The 17998-nt window shown below is 38.1% G+C and overlaps 1 protein-coding gene across 12 annotated transcripts in view; it reads right to left on the reverse strand.

The window, feature by feature from the left end:
- Positions 1-17998, reverse strand: part of RBM26 (RNA binding motif protein 26) — a 109131-nt gene that overhangs the window by 57527 nt on the left and 33606 nt on the right. For 7 of the 12 annotated variants that reach the window (XM_075563499.1, XM_075563497.1, XM_075563498.1 and 4 more), the window contains exons 7-9: positions 17160-17399; positions 15268-15438; positions 14804-14959 (exon numbers count right to left, since the gene is read on the reverse strand). In XM_075563499.1, the coding sequence (XP_075419614.1) occupies positions 14804-14959; positions 15268-15438; positions 17160-17399 (567 nt within the window). The remainder of the gene's footprint in view (positions 1-14803; positions 14960-15267; positions 15439-17159; positions 17400-17998) is intronic. The other 5 variants (XM_075563502.1, XM_075563501.1, XM_075563504.1 and 2 more) reach the window with 3 other exon arrangements.

Below are 17998 nucleotides of genomic sequence, written 5' to 3' on the forward strand. Positions count from 1 at the left end.
TCATTGTTAAAAAATATGGAAAAACCAATGACCAACATTATAAGGAAATTAAATAACACAAGATAAGCAAAGAATTGCTAAAGAGAACAAACCAAGAGGTTTCTCAGTCCCAGATTTCAAAACCTACTACACACCTCCAATAGTCAAAACAGCCTGGTAGAGATACACAGACCAATGGGGGGAGAATACAGAAAGAAATTCATTTACCTACAGACAACTTATTTTGGATAAAGGACAAAAACACATCACATGGGGGAAGAGATCATCTTTCAACCAATGGTTCTGGCAAAATTGGATTATCATCTGCAAAAGAATGCCACAGAACCGTTAACCTCACTCCATTAAAAAAGAAAACCAAAGATGGATTAAAGAATGAAATGTAAATCCTAAAACTGAAAAGCTCACTAATGGAAAAATGAGGACAATCTAAGGAAGCCTAATAAATGGCATAAATATACAATCAAACATAATGAAAAACACACACCCTGCCACACAACAAAAGAAAAAATACAGACATAAAATATAGTTCTAAAAGGAGAACGAATGGATTGAGGGTAGGGTGAGGGTAGAATTGATGTATACCTGACAAGGAATTCATCTCTAAAATCTATAGAAAACTTAACCCCTTAACAAGAAAAAAGATGAATAGTTCAATTAAAAATTAATAGAAGACATAGACAGTTAAGGAAAGACAGGTAGCCAACCAGCAAATGAAGAAATGTTTACAATAACTAGCCATCCAAACAATGGTTAGATACCACCTCACCTCAGAACTAACAGCAAAGTTCAGAAACAAATGCTAAGAGAAGGGGCTGAGATATGGGAAACCTCACACACTCCCAGTGTGACTGCCAAACAGCACAACCACTGAGGAAAGTAGTATGGTGGGCTGCTAGCAATAGAAATAACATGACCCAGAAATCCCTCTACTTGCGATATACCCTACATAAAAGGAGGACAGCACAAACTCATATATGCATACCCATGTGCATGAGAGCACTTCTAACACAAGAAGATGAAACAACCTGAAGTGCCCATTGACAGGAAGAAAGAATAAATGTTGGTACATACACTCAATGGTATATTACCTATCACTAAAGAAAAATGATGAAACTGTGAAACACCTCCTTAACAGCAATGGATCTGCAGGACATTAGGTTCCATGAATTAGTCACATACAAAAGGGCAAATATTGTATTACTGTTATAAACATTTTTTTAAACCAAGAAAATATTTTCATACCAAAAAGAATCAACTTTTGATACTAGGGGTAGGAGGGAAATGGAAAACAACAGGCGTGAGGGTAGACAGGTGCTAACTTAGATAAAAGGGAAGATAATATACTACAAGAAGGAGATGGGGTAAAGGGTGGGGAGCAAGTTATTGGGAGGTTTGATGAACTGTTTTAAGTTTTTGAAAGTACAAAGGATGATCTGATTATATGTAAACTCCCAACTAATTCACAATGAAAGGTTGGAAAACCTCAAAGCACAGGCAAACATCTTTTGAAAGAGAAAAGCTCAACACAGAATCACCTTCATAGAATCTTCTTTCCTACCATTTCTAGTAAAACAAACCTGCCATTTTCTCAACGTCCAACTTGATTCCTGTCCTTTCCCACATCTTTTCCATTTGTCTTACAAAGTTTCCTCATATCTTGCTGATAAAGCATTAATATACACCTTGTATTACTTTTCACCTCGACTATCCTAATTGGACTTCTATTGTTTTCTAGATTTGCATGCCATTAATTCTTCTTTATACAGAGATAGCAAGTTAAATATTCTAGGACCTGTTCTACTGCTTCCTCCTCCCTCCCTACACTGGAACATCCCAGCAGCATCTACACCAGGAAAAAGAGAAAAGGAAGTCTGATACAACTACACTACTCTTCCCTTCAGTTACAGCATTCTCACCTTACTCATACTCCCATGGCAAAGGAAGGCAGGAAACCATTTCCTTGCTACCCCTGCTTCTTTGGCACCCACACACATGCCCCTCTAACCACCTGTAAACTGGCCAGTGCTATTGGTGCACTTAAAATTCTCTTCTCACGATCACTTACGTATGTACTTTGTAAGACTTCTCGTATACTTCCTTGATCCTTCAGAAGCAAGTAACAATGCGTATCACTTTACCCTTTTTCTTGCCTCAGTTTTCAAAATTCTACTTCTTTTGGCTTTATTTCCATAAAACTCTATGTAAGTGCTCTTTTCTCTACCAAACAGACAAGTCATTTAGTAGGGTTTTTTCCGCTTATTCTACATAATCTCTTAAAGCAGTGGTTCTCAACCTTCTTAATGGCATAACCCTTTCATACAGTTCCTCGTGTTGTGGTGACCCTCCCAAGCATAAAATTGTTTTTGTTGCTACTTCACAACTGTCATTTTGCTACTGTTATGAATCGGACCACCCCTGTGAAAGGGTCGTTCAACCCTAAAGGGGTCGGGACCCACAGGATGAGAACCACTGTCTTAAAGAATCTATTGCCACAGTTTTCAGTTGATTCTCAAGGCAGATGGAGGGCAAGAGGGAACATATCTTACTCATGAGAAAAGGTTTGGGAACCTATATAAGCCAGGGTTAACAATTTTATTATACCTCCTTCTACCTTCCGTTATTTCTATTACTAACAGATTCAAGGAGGAAAAGAGAAAATTAAGAACCACAGGCCTACTTGCGAATAATTGCAGTGGGCCTAGGATTGTCATATCTCATGTTTCCTTGGGCATTGTTATTCTAATGTCCTATGAACACAACAAATAAGAACTTCCAAAAGGAAATTTATCTTCCTATCAAATTTGTCCTTCTAAACAAAAAACCAAAAACCCTCACCAATATCTCACTAACAATTCAAATCAGGTACCAATTATCTTTTAATTCCAACCTCTCCTTTATACCCCCATTCTTAAGCCCCACAATCAAATAAATTAGTATCATCAGTTTGTCTTTTCATTTCCCACTATTATTATCATGGTCCAGATATTAACATGTCTTTTTCTACAAATCCTCAAATGTCAGTGGCCTCTTAACCCTTCCTCATTCTTACGCCCTTTGTGCCACAAAGTTGGCACATGGGTTGATTAGATTAATTCAGACTTATGCTACATCTCTAGGTAGAATGGATAAAAGCTTCCTTTGTCTACTAGCTCTGTTCATATTCATGCCGTAGTTTATTTGCTCAGTGGTACCTGCTCAACTCAGTAACCATCACCAAGTTGATTGCGACCCATTAGTGCGCTTTTAGTATTGAGGAGAACTGCCTCTTTGGGTTTCCAAGACTTCAGATCTTTGCAGGAGCAGACTATCTCAGCGTTCTCCTGAGAAGCAGCTTGGGGGTTGGAGTGCTGCTCTTAGAGTTAGCAGTCTATACAAAGTCTGCTATACCAAAGTATACAACTGGATTTTTGATATTCCCTGGCTTATGCAGCTGCCCAACTCTGGTTCACTGATCATTTCGGAGTGTGTATGAGACATCCAATATTCTTTTCCATAAAAAAGAAAAACCAAAAATTCTTTGTAAGGTCAACTAAAAAGGGGGATCACCTGTTTTGCTCCAGTATTTGCGATAAGTTTTCAACTTGTATGTTTTCCATCACAGTTTCTCTTTATTGTTATTTATTTAAATGAGGGGTATAAAAAGAACAGAAAAATTTTATCAATGATCCAATATGTCTAACTGTATGCCAATATCCTTTTAATAGGTTATTTTACTGCTGAAAGTGACTTTTGTTCAGTGCTAATGAAAAGCCAGGGAACCCTGGTAGCACAATGGTTAAACAAAGTCAGTGGTTTAAAACCACCAACTGCTCTTCCAGAGAAAGACCTGGTGGTCTGCTCTATAAAACCGACAGCCTAGGCAACCAAACGGAATAGCTCAACACCGTCTCCTCATGCCACCGTGAGTCAGCATCAACTCCACTCCACACAACAAAGAGAACCTATTTCACTCTTTCTCCTACCTAGATCCAATCATGGAAGCGTCTAGCAAGCTCGCTACCTCTTTAGAAATCTGGAAGAAATAACATCAGAAAATGGGTCACTTTTTATAATAGTAATACCAAGGCAGTGAAGGACTTAAATTTTTTCAAAGTAATAACTTCCATCAATATTTAAAATGTTAAGAAAAGCAGAATTATCACATAATACTCTATGTCAAATTAATCCCACTTATAGGTTTTAAAGGGATAATAACATGTTAGAAGAGCTGGACATTTGAGACATTTTTAATCTTCAATCCCTTGGGACTAGCTTGGTATTAATTCTTCCAAAAGAAATATTACCACACAGTGAAAACCCTGTATAGGGCAGTTCCATTCTGAATCAACTTGCCAGCAATAAGCTTTACAGATCATTAGCAATTTAAAATAATTATATAATAAGGAGGGTTCTAATCATCAGGATTCTAACCATAATAAAACTCTGTAGAACACTGTCTTTTAAAACAATAGTACATTAATATTAATCTTAAAAAATTACACTATTACAAAATTGAGAATATGTCGGGTGCCAAGGTAGTAAAACTCAATATACATGAGGAATAAAGGAGATTATATGGATAGGGAAATAAGAGAAAACTTCAAAATTCTCACAGGGAAAATAATCTGATCTTTTAATTCCATTTTTCCACAAACTTTTTGAAATATCCCTAAGTAAATGCAATTTTCTTACATGAGTTGCAAAATCAGTTGCATGGTACGCAGAAATCATTTTATAAATGGAGGATTGATGCCAGAGGGTGCTTACCAAAACGATTCATGATGCATCTAAATAATAAATACATAGATGATTCTGTGATAAAAGTTATCCAAATTTCTACTAGTCATGCTAGACATTTATGACCTCTGCCTGTAATTTCTAGCTATAGACTTGTAGTATTGAAATTCGTGTAACTTAAAACTACACATGGTAAAATATGTATGTAAGGATTTTTCACGTCGTCCCTCAAGTAAAACCAGAAATCAGACTGGCACTGAAATAAATCTAATACATACTAGGCTGCACTGACATATATTCATGCCCTTCCCAAGAATCAAGGTAAGAAGGAGGAGGTTCCAACAGGTACAAGAAGTATCCTAGTGATTTACACAAACAAGTGTTACGTAATGAACTAAAAGCAAAAGCTACTTCTTTGGAGAGGTTTTGTAAATGGGTAAACATCATGACCTACTCATTGAAAATATCTTTTACAACAACATACATGGGGACCTCAAATGCAGAATATATAGGAATCAAATTGACTACATCTGTAAAAGGAGATGATGGAGAAGCTAAACATCATTTAGCACCAGGCCAGTGTTCAAACACAGAACAGATTTCAATTGCTCATATGGAATTCCAATTGAATTAGCAATTTAATCTCTGCTAAAATACACAAGGAAAAAATTCCACATAAGAGATAAAGAAGGACATTGCATAATGATTAATGAGACAACTGAACAAGAATAGTTATCTCTGAACCCAATGAAAGACCCTTATCATTCATTCATTGAACTCAAGAGTTGAGAAGGAAAACAGAGAATACTACCTTAGTACTTGCTGTTGTGGGCCATGGAATCAGCTGCAACTCAAGCAATCCTATGTAAACAGAATATAACACTACCTGGTGCTGTGCCATCTTCATAAATAGTGGAGTGTTCGAGTCCACTATTGAAGCCATTGTGTAAATCTTCCTCTTTTTCGAAGGCCCTCTACTTTATATCCTTTTCTTCTGCTAACATGTCCAAAGTACTTAAAACAAAGAAAGTCTCACTATCCTTACTTCTGAGGAGCATTCTGGCTATATTTCTTCTAAGCCAATTTGTTGGATCTTTTGGCAGTCCACAGTAACTTCTCAAGATTGTTTGCCAGCACAATTCAAACTCATCAACTCTTCTTCATTCTCCCTTATTCAATGTCCAACTTTCACATGCATTTAAGGCAACTAGAGATACTATGGCTTGGTTCAGGTATACCTTAGTTCTTAAATAACATCCTGTTTTTCAACACTTTAAAGAGGTCTTGTGCAGCAGAATGGCCCAATACAGTGTGTTGTTTGATCTCTTGGCTGCTGCTTTATGGATCCAACCAAGATGAAATCCTTGACAACTTTGATCTATCCCCATTTATCATGTTACCTATTGGTCCAGTTGTTAATAGTTTTTTTTAACATTAGCCAAAAACAAGGCTCCAGGAATTGATGAAATAACAATTGAAATGTTTCAACAAACTGATGAAGCCTTGGAAGCACTTATTCATTTATGTCAACAAATTTGGAAGGAAAAAAAGAGAGAAATTTGGAAGAATTGACCAGAAAAGTCACCAAAGAAAGGTAACCCAACAGAATGTGCAAATTATCCAGCAGTATTATTAATAGCATATGAAAATAAAATTTTGCTCAATTTTAACCAAAAATGAATATACAAGAACTAAAGCACAACCTTGATGGTTCCTTATATGAATTGAGTCACCATCTAAAAAGCAGATTCGATGCACAAAACACAAAGGATCAACGATAAGTCTATGGGATGACATGGAAATACAAAATGTCATTAAAAATAAAACGAAGAAAAGTCCAAAATGAATGTCAGAAGAGACTTAAACATGCTTTTTGTTTCAGCACAGTTAGCTAATGTGAAAGAAGAATGAGGCAAAAAATCTAAACAAAATATTTCAAAGAGCAGCTTGAGAACAAAGTATTACCCTGAAGGGCCCAAAGACCGAGAGTCATAAAAACCAAAAGGGAAAAACATATTCGGCAAGTTCCAAATTAAAGAAATGGAGAAAATATTGCAGGCCTCAAGTTGCAATATATAAGAATTCTATGGACAACATATTGAACAATGCAGGAAGCAATTAAAGGAGATACCAAATACACAATTACTACTCAAAACAATAGGCATTCAAAGTTTTCAGGAGGTAAGTTATGTTCAAGAGCCCATGGTATTAAAGGAAGAAATCCAAGCTATAATGAAGCACTCGTCAAAAACAAGGCTCCAGGAATTGAGGCTAAAGTAACTGAGAAGTTTCAACAAACTAATGCCAACACTTGGAAAGTGCTTACTTATGTATGCCAAGAAATCTGAAAGACTTGGCCAAGCAACAGAAAGCGATCTTATTTGTGCCTATTCCAAAGAAAGGTGAACTAACAGAAAGTAAAAATTGTTGAAGCGTCATTAATGTTACAAGTAAGCAACATCTTCCTGACTATAATTATACAAAACAAATTAATCAGCTCATCAACAGGTAACTAGCAGCGAATCAAGCCAGAATCAAAAGAGGGCTTGGAACGATTATTTCTGCTGATGGTAGATGGATCATGGCAAAATGCTAACGATAACAGAAAGATATTTGCCTGGGTTTCAATGATGACATAAATCATGGATAGCATTGCAAAGAATAGGAATTCCAGAAGACTTCGTTGTGCTTATACAAAAACTATGCATAAACTAAGAGGCTGTCATTCAAACAGAGTAAAAGGATAGTTATTATGTGGTTTAAAATAAAATAAATTGTGTGCCTGTATTATATTCTCTCATGATACTATTCCGTATATATGCTGAACAAATAGTTCAAGAAGAGCTTGGCATAAAGAATAAAGGAAAATACATAATCAACCCCTGCAAGCAGGTAACACACACTTATTTGCTATAAGCGGAACTGCATATTTACTAATGAAAATCAAAGACTACAGCCTTCAGTACGGATTACAATTCAATATAAAGAAAACAAAAACCTTAACAACTGGATCAATAAGCAATATCATGAAGAAAATTTTGAGTGGTCAGGAATTTATTTTCCCTTGGATACATTATCAATAAATGCCCACAGAAACAGTAGCCCCCCCCAAAAAAATTAATTACATAGTGTATCAAAGTAAACCTGCTATAAAAGATCTGTGTTTAAAGTGTTAAAAAAAATAACAAAGATGGCACTTTGCAAGCTGAGGAGCACTTGACTCAACCCATGGTATTTTCAGTTGACTCGAACATGTGAAACTGGACAACGAATAACAAAGACCAAAAAAACCCTGATGTCCTTAAATTATACCGTTAGCAAAAAATCCTAAGTACACAGCCCTAAGAATGAACAGTCCATCTTATAAACAAATGCTGTTAGGAAGGTCCTTGGAAGTAAGAATGGCTAGGCTTTGTCTCACATATTTTGGCCATGCTATTTTCACAAAGGACCAGCCCCTGGATAAAGACATCATGCTTGCTAGGAAAGTAAGCAAAACAGCTGATCATCAACATAATGGAACAGCACAGTGGCTACAACAATGGACTCAACTGTAGCAACAGCAGTGCAGATGATACAAGACCGGGTTGTAAATAGGGTCACAATGAGGTGGAACCAACTTGACAGCACCTAATAACAACACTCACAATGAACAACCACAACCTCAAGTGGCTACTTTTCAAATACAAGAAATTTGTATATGACTTAGAAACTGCTGAGTCTTTTTTGTCTGCTGTTGTTGGTAGTTATTGTAATTTATCAGGAAAAATGAAAAACCCAGGAGGGAGGGGTTCAGTATGACCTCCACCAAGAATTAAAATGTCTTCACACTTCCAACACAAAGTTCCTGACCACTCACTCAAGAGTATCTAATAGATCATTTCTAAGGGCTAAATGAAAAGTAAGTATTCGCAATATTACTATGCACTAACATGTTTAAATAAATGCTAAAAATTAAATGGAATGTTATTTATGGGTGGTGAGACTTTTTAACCCCTGACTAGACAAGCCACCACGAAGAGTGACTCCGTTCCTGCAATCGCGCGCTGCAGTCATTACAAAGCAACAGACACAGGACCATCAGTGACGCCTAAAGGAAATTCAAGTGAGAGAGGGGGTTATGGAGAGGGAGGACTTGCACACAAGTCACACATATGACAACATGTCTGTCTGAGAGAAGGTGGTTTCACTCCTGTTGGTGGGTAAACCTCGTTAAGTACCATCCCACTGGGGAAAAATGTTTAGCGTTACTCACACAGACGCCCCCCAAAAGAATACACCTAATATTATGTTCTTAATCAGGCACTTTGATCTAATTACTATGAAACCTTTGGTGACCCAAGACACATACTATTGCTAACGGGACTTTACACCCTATTCTTCCCAAGTATACAACCTCCTTCAGGGGTCACACAGAGGATCGGGTTTGGAAACCCCACTAAGTAAACCAAGCTTTAATGTAAATACACTATAGCAGATTAAAGAAATTAAAATACTCCTTAAAATACTCCCTTGGATTTAAAGTTAAAATGCCCCATTGTGAGAAGCAGTATATGGTTACCTCAATGTTATGGACTGGGAATTCATTGACCTTTGGTTCAAATCTCTTAATTTGAGGGTTTCCAAGAAGCAGCAACTTAAAGACAACCATGTGTTCATATTCTTTTTGCATTTTAAGGAGCCCTTAAAGTCAGCAGATCAAAACTATCAGCAGCACCTTGGGAGAAAGACCAGGCTTTCTACTCCTTTACAGAGTTACAGTTGCAAAAACTCACAGGAGCAGTTCTACCTGTCCTATAGGGTCCTATGAGTTAGCATCGATACAATGGCAGTGGTTTTGCTTATTGTTCGGTTTGCATTTTAAAACCTGTCTTAGTCCAACAGGACTCATTCTTTGTGAATGAGTATTATTGAAAATTTTGCCTTATCTCCAACTCTCAATATTTGTGTAGTGTCCAGTCATGTAAATTTTTTAGTCGATACATATATTTTACTCTAAAGAGCTGCCCTATACAAGTACTTTCCTTTTCTCAGCAATATTTTAAATTCTAAACAACTGGCTAAACTAATGACACGACACACACATGAAGATGACATAGCGTCCCCCTATAAATTGCTAAAAGTGTCTCTAAAGTGGACCAGGGGCATATATAAATTTTATAAAAATGAACAGATTTTGAGTTCTTAATCAAAGAATAAAGATATATTATGGAACTCAGTCAGTCACTCACTCACTCTCTGTCACTCACTCACTCACTGTCACTCACTCACTCTCTGTCACTCACTCTCTCAGTCACTCACTATCTCAGTCAATCAGTCACTCACTGACTCACTCACTCAGTCACTCACACACAAAAAAGATTTTTTATGACGTGGCGCTCATGGATACTTGCCCTCATGAATAGATCACTGAAGATATGAGTGCTATAGCAAAGTATGGTGAGGTATCTACTAAATTCGCATGGAAGAGGCACAGACGGAAATCGAGTTACCATAGGACCCAGCAATCCCACTACTGGACATATACCCAGAACAGGCAAGAAACAAACCACAGCCAGACATCTGTGCGCCAATGCTCATCACGGCAGTTCACAATTGCAAGGAGTTGAAAACAACCCAAATTTACATCAACTGACAAGTGGATTAAAAAACTGTGGTACATACATACAATGGAGTACTACACATTGCTAAAAATTGGAGGAAACTGTGCTAAGTGAAGTACAAAAGGACAAGTACAACATTAGTCCGCTGAGGTAACCTTACAAAAAAATACAAAAGGGGCTAGGGAAAAAGCTACTTTATACAAATATTCCAGGGGTGAGCACAAGGTAGTATGGTAGGGGCCAGACCAAATCCAGGGACGCATATAATAATCAACTAAAAAGGAGGGAAGAAAGGAAAAAACAAGAAATGGGTAGCGGGGGAACAGGGCACTAACGCACCCAAGGTGAGGGTTTTGTTTGTATCGCCACAGGGAGAGAGGGATAAGACTTCAACCCAGTGCTCCAAAATGTGTATGCAACATGCAGACATGGAGTAGGGAACCAGTGGAGAGGTCTGAGGGGCCAGCCCCAATCCCAACAATGTGGACACCTTCCTCTCCTAGCAGAAGAATTTCCTTCAGAGGACAGTACTTAAGCTGCAGCTCTGGGAGAGGGACATGTCTTGCTCAGAGCACACAGGAGCAAATGAAGGAGAAAGACAGAGTGGTGCACATCCTGGCCCACCAAGCCTTGACGATATTCCTGCTCAGAGCAGCCAATTCACAGAGAAGACCATAGGTCCGGCACCAATATGAGACACGACATCCCTCACTGACCCATACCTCTACAAGGGACAGCACTGGAGACACAGTGTGGGAACTGCATCGATCTGATCCCACCACACCGAAGCGAAACACTAAGGGCGTGCAACAGAACAGCAAGGGGACCAGAGTAACAAAGTCCAGAGGGAATACCAAAAGTGGACTTTGGGGCCAGGTCTTGGCACCCCATCAGACTCGTTTACAAACAGTCCTTAAACAAACGATAAACTTTTCGTTTTGGTTGTTGTATTATTTTGTTTTCATTTGTTTTTGTCATTGGTTGTTTGTTGTTGTTTTAATTTTCCTTTTGCTGCTTGGTTTTGCTTTGTGTTGTTTTTGTGCATGTTATTATCTCCGTAGGTCTGTATAAATAAGATAGGCTGGATGAAGAATCTGTAGGAGAAAACAACGAGACCGACGGTTCCGGGGGGACATGGGAGAGGAGGAGGTGGGGGGAAGGTAGTGGTGTTAACAAACCCAGGGACAAGGGAACAACAAATGATCCAAATCTGTGATGAGGAGGGTGTAGGAGACCTGGTAGGGCATGATCAAGGGTAATATAACCAAGAGGAATTAGTGAAACCCAAATGAAGGCTGAGCATGATAGCGGAAAAGAGGAATGAAAAAGGAAATAGATGAAAGAGCTAGGAGGAAAGGGGCATTTAATATAAAGACATGTACATATGTAAATATATTTATATATGAGGATGGGGAAAAAGATCTATTTGCATATATTTACAGGTCTAGTATTAAGGTAGCAGATGGACATAGGGCCTCCACTCAATTACTCCCTCAACACAAGAATACTTTGTTCTATTTAACTGGCATTCCATGATGCTCACATTCCTGATACAGTATCGCTGAAGACACAGAATATATATAAGCAAATGTGGTGAAGAAAGCTGATGGTGCCCGGCTATCAAAAGGTATAGTGTCTGGGGTCTTAAAGGTAAACATGCGGCCATCTAGCTCACAAGCAACAAAGCCCACATGGAGGAAGCACACCAGCCCTGTGTGATCACAAGGTGTTGAAGGGATGAGGTATCAGGTATCAAAGAACAAAAGATCTTATCTTTGTAAATGAGGGGGAGTGCAGAGTGGGGACCCAATGCCCATCTGTAGGCAACTGGACAGAGGGGCCACGAGGAGCAGATGAACCAGCCAGTCAGGGTGCAGTATAGCAACGATGAAACATACAACTTTCCTCTAGTTTCTAAATGCTTCCTCGCCCTGCCCTCCACTATCACCATCCCAATTCTACCTTACAAATCTGGCTAGAGCACAAGATGTACACTGGTACAGACAAGAACTGGAAACACGGGGAATCCAGAACAGATGATCCCTTCATGACCAGTTGTAAGAGTGGCGATATTGGCAGAGTGGAGGGAGGGCAGGGTAGAAATGGGTAACAGATTACAGAGATCTATATACAACCTCCTCCCTGGGGGACAGACAACAGAAAGGTGGATGAAGGGAGACATCAGATAATGTAATATACGTCAAAATAATAATAATTTATAAAATATCAAGGGTTCATGAGGGAGGGGGAGCAGGAAGGGAGGGGGGAAATGAGGAAGTGATGCCAGGGACTTAAGTGGAGAGCAAATGTTTTCAGAATGATTAGGGTAACGATTTTACCAATGTGCTTTATACAATTGATGTATGCATGATTGTGATAATATTTGTATGAACCCCAATAAAATGATTAAATACATATATATAAGTGAAGCAATATCAAATTTTAATGTTAAAAATGAACAAAATACAAAGGTTAATAAAAAATATTGCCACCAAATTCACAGAAATTTTTAATAAACAAAGCTATCAAACTGCCAAGCTATTGCTTCTAGGCTTACCCTTCTGTACCCAGTGATTTCTATCTAACTCTTCTCACATGCTTCAATTTAGAGATCAAAACGGCAACTTTTGCATCCTCAGGAGACTCGGGTTTCTTATCAATGTTGAGTTTAGGTAACAAAAAGAAGACTCAAGAAACAAAACTAGAACTGTGGAATGGGTGGGGGAACAGTTCACAACAAAATTCTCAGAAGCTACTCCTTGTTACTCTTTGAATGAGCATGTGCACATCTGTACTACAGAAAAAATTCCTTACACAGCTTCCTGGCCTCTTTCTCATCTGCACACTTCTCCATTTTCTCAAAACTTCACAAAAGGCTCCATTACCATCCTATGTCCTTCAACAAGGTCTTTCAGGAGTACCCCTTTTGGTACTTTCCAAAACAGCCAGTGTAACCTCTTAAACTAATCTCTGCCTGCATTTATCTGACGGCTATCTTGAGAGCTCCTGTTCTCAAGGGCTTGTGTTCATAGAATCATATTAGAAAATTCAAGTCTTTTGCCTGGTTATACTTAAAAGAAATCTTCATTAGTTTCTATCTTACTTAGAAAACTGACAGGAAGCTCGGCAGTTTGAAGCAGCTAATCTTGCAACACTTCTGGCACCCATGCAGTCAAAAGCTTAAAATTGTTAACTGAACCAGCCATGTGGGATCCCACCATCAGTAGCTATTACAACAGTGAAAATTCAACAGTCTTCTTTCTACCAGTTTCTGGTGTCTTGAGCAGTCTCTTTCATTCATATTAATGTGAATCTTCCCTCTTTTGGCTCCTCTCGCAATTCTTCCCAAACTTCCTTAAAACACTCCATCCATCTGAAAAATCGTCTTATGTGTATTCTATTAAACTTGACAAAAAGCTTCAATAATTTGAAAAGCTGTCCAGTTGAGTTTAATTAAAAATTTAGCTCTACCCGCCCCCCCACTATCATGATCCCAATTCTAACTTACAAATCTGGCTAGACCACAGGATGTACACTGGTACAGATAGGAACTGGAAACACAGGGAATCCCGCACGGATGATCCCTTCAGGACTAGTGGTGAGAGTGGTGATACCAGGAGGATGGAGGGAAGGTGGGGTAGAAAGAGTGAACTGATTACAAGGATCTACATATAATCCCCTCCCTGGGGGATGGACAACAGAAAAGTGAGTGGGTGGTGTATGACATGACAAGATAATAATAATTTATAAATTATCAAGGGTTCATGGGGGGTGCGAGGAGGAGCTGATATCAAGGGCTCAAGTAGAAAGCAATTGCTTTGAGAATGAGGGCAACAAATGTACAAATGTGCTTGACAAAATGGATGTATGCATGGATTGTGATAAGAGTTGTATGAGCCCCCAATAAAATGATTGTTTTTTAAAATAGCTCTAACCTCAAAATCAATTTTCTTCCATGGTATAAAACTTATGTTTTGGTTTTTTTTTAATGATATCCTAACTAGTCTAAGACAAATTTACTACTCAGAGAACATGTCTGCAACTATACAATGATCAAAGGGGCATGTATATATATGTTTTGTTGGACTAAACCTGTGCATGTATGAGCTGGAGTCCCTAATACCAATATTTTTTAAATTACTCATGTGTATCAAACATGCTGTACACATTATTTCATTAAACAAACTAGAAAAGTCTATTTTAAGGAATTAAACTACCAATTAAGACTACAGATAACACCTCTACCCATTAAAAAAAAAAAAAACCCTGCAAAATTCTTCATTTTTGAGAAATTATTTTCCTTTTGGATGGTAAAATAAAGTGCCACCAATCATACACTACCTTTTCTCACATGGGAAACCAAAGGATCCAGGAAGTAAACAATCAGCATTTGTTATTTAGCAAAAGTACAGGACTGTTCTTAAGAAAAATTTTGCCACTTAGTATTATAAAAAAAATTAATCATAAAAGATTAATCATAGTACCTCTGGGTGGCAAGTCCATGTCCCCTGATGTTAGTCCTATCAAGTTAGGTCTTTGTGCATGCACTCTGTGTCTATACATAGGTCTGGAAGTGTTTGTTATACTTGGGGCTTCAGGATTGTAGCCATCTGTGTCATATGTATCTGGTAAAACAAAAACTATAATTAAAAAACAATTATAAAACTGTAGTAATTTTAATGGTATTCTTAATAGAAAAAAATTATCTAACATATTACTACTAACACATAGCACATAACAAAAGGAAATTGGAACCACAAAGAAAACTATTTTTAATCCAATTATGGACTTAAATTTAATGTACATACACCACATCTACAGTTTTTTCTAAATAATTCTATTGAAAATACTGATATAATTACTCACTCTCCAGACATTTAAAAATTCCTGAACTAAAATTGTTTTAAAAGTGTATCACAACATTAATAGCAACAGGCAGAACATGCACCTGCAGTAAAAAGAGAAGGTGGAGCAGGAGGAGGCTGGTGATGAATGCCCGTTGTTACTACAGTCGGAACAGAACTAGTCACAGAGTTTGGGGGAGCATCCATGCCAGATGGCTGCAGAGGAGGAAGTGGAGGGGGTGGTCCTGTCAAAACCAAAGAATAAGAAATATCATCTGAAAGCAAACAAATAAAATATGTTATTGTACATTCAAATATGGTATTTTCATTTATCAATCAATAATATCCAGAAGCACCAAACTCTTTCAGATAAATTATTTTTCTAGGTAAGGTATCCTTTTAATATAGTCCACAACAGGTGAACTTTTAGTTACAAAAGTCTGCAGGCATTGGGTTTGTCAAGATTCTGAAGCATACAGAGCCAGTATAAACTGCAGTAACTTACTTACAAAACCAGCTTAATTATGGTATTCTGAATGGGATGTCTTACTCTTAGTTTCTAGAAAGCGTAGTTTCTAAAAAGCATCTAAAAGACTACTTTAGGTACTTTTAAAACAAAAGGAAACATTAAACTTGCTAACTAGGGGGTACCCCTGCTTGCCGCCCCCCCCCCCCCCAAAAAAAGGGAAAAAAGCTCTGCTGGGTGGAGTTTGCATGTTTCCCATTAGGCTAGCAATGAGGAACTCCGTCTGAGTTAGTGTGCCCAGAGGTATCGCCTGGGAAGGTTCTCACTGGTCACAGTCAATTTTTTCACATGCTATTTTTGTGATGGTTGGTTTAAGAGAACAGCATGCGGCTATGAAATTTTGTTTCCTGCTTGAGGAAAGTGACATGAAAACTCCTACGATGTTGAACACAGCTTACAAGGACAGCGCTCTGGGAAAACTCAAGGGTTAAGAGTGGTTTTCTCATTTCAAAACAGGTGATGTTGATTGATGACAAACCTTCTTATGGACATCTGTCAACTTCCCAGATGGATGAAAATGTCGACAAAATTCATGTACTTTTCCTCGAAGACAGACCATTGAAGTGATGGGCTATCTGGACTATCTTGGGCTCGGTTCAGCAAATTTTAATGGAAGATTTGGGAATGATAAGGATCACTGTGAAGTCTGAGGCTTGGGTTCTGACTGACCAGCAAAAAGAACATTGACTAGAAACAAGCTGCGCTTAGAAAGAACACCTCCGAAAAAATAAAAAAAGAAAGAACACCTCGGAAGCAACCCAGACTTTTTGCCCAAGGTCGTGTCTGTATAAGACATGGTGTTTAAGACCCGAAAGCAAACATCAGTGAAGCCACTGGAAGACACCATCAGCACCTCACCCAATGAACTCAAACATGAAGCCGATGCTCAGTTGTTTTTTTGATGTGAGGGAGTGCATTAGTTCATTCCACCATGTCAGACTGTTAATCAAGCTTTCTATTCAGAGGTTCTGAAAAGACTGAGTAACAGCATGTGACAAAAAAGGCCTGATTTGTAGCAGGCAGGGGACTGGTTTTGCCACCACGACAATGCACCTACTCACACATCCACCTCAGTGCATCAGTTTTTGGCAAAAAAATAGCATGGGTCTCTTGCCCCACACACCTTACTCACATGACCTCACTCCATGCGACTTCTTTCTTTCTTCGAATTAAGAGAGACATGAAAGGACGGCAATTTGACAATGTTTAGAAGCAGCGACGAAAAAAACGAGGGCGGTGCTCTCAGCCATGCAAACAGATAAGTTTGAAAAATGATTCCAAGAATGAAATCACAGATTTCCAAATGTATTAAGTATAATGGAGAGTACTTTGAAGGTGATAAAAGTTGTTTAAAAACAATTTTTTTTAATGCACAGCTTTGAAAAATAAAAAATCTAGCCTTTTCTGGGTACCCATTCATAAAAAGACTATGATTAAGCACACTAAATATAGGAAAGCATATTTACTTACCTGTGACAGGTGGAAGACTAGGTGGTAATGGACCTGGAGGTGGCACTGGGGGTCTAAGATTCACAGGTGGGGGTGTAAGAATTGGTGGAGGTGGAGGGAGCCCAGGAGGAGGTGGTCCTTCGACAACAGGAGGCTGTGCTGGGAAAGGCAGCATACCCGGCAGATTCACATCTTCTACAACTACCGGGTCACTTCCATGATCAAAAGGGCACATGTCTCCTCTCATACAAAAACCCTTTTCTGTAGACAATTAGGGGAAAAGGTAAAAAGCACTGCACATATTAATTTTCTGTAAGTCAATAAGGTATTTATAAATGTAATCATTTCAAATGGAAGTACAAATAACTATTTCAATAGAGCTACCTGATAATATCAGAAATATAAATAATTACTATCTTGTTATTACCATACCAAAAATAAGCCCTGGTTACACTGTCAGTTAACTGCTAGCCTGCTAACAACAAGGTCACTGGCTAACTCAGTAGTCACTATGTAGTAGGAAGATGAGGCTGTCTGCTCTCATGAAGTTTACACCTTCAGAACCCCTCCACTATGCATCAGAATCAGCCGGATGACAGTGGTTTCGTATTAGTAAGAGTATGTCTAACATACACACTAAAAATATACATAGATAACCAAATTAAGTTAATTAGTAGGTATTTACTTTGTTTGGCAAACGCCAATAATAATTAAGACTGCCAGGCAAATAAAAGGCTCTTTTCAAACTGATATTCAATGGTCAATAGTTATGAAAGTTTCAATAATACTAAGGAATTTATTAAGCATTAAAACCAATTTTTCACAATTTTACTATGATCAGGTCAAAGTTTTAAATAACT

The sequence above is a fragment of the Tenrec ecaudatus genome, chromosome 11 (assembly GCF_050624435.1).
Source record: "Tenrec ecaudatus isolate mTenEca1 chromosome 11, mTenEca1.hap1, whole genome shotgun sequence".
Lineage (NCBI taxonomy): Eukaryota > Metazoa > Chordata > Mammalia > Afrosoricida > Tenrecidae > Tenrec > Tenrec ecaudatus.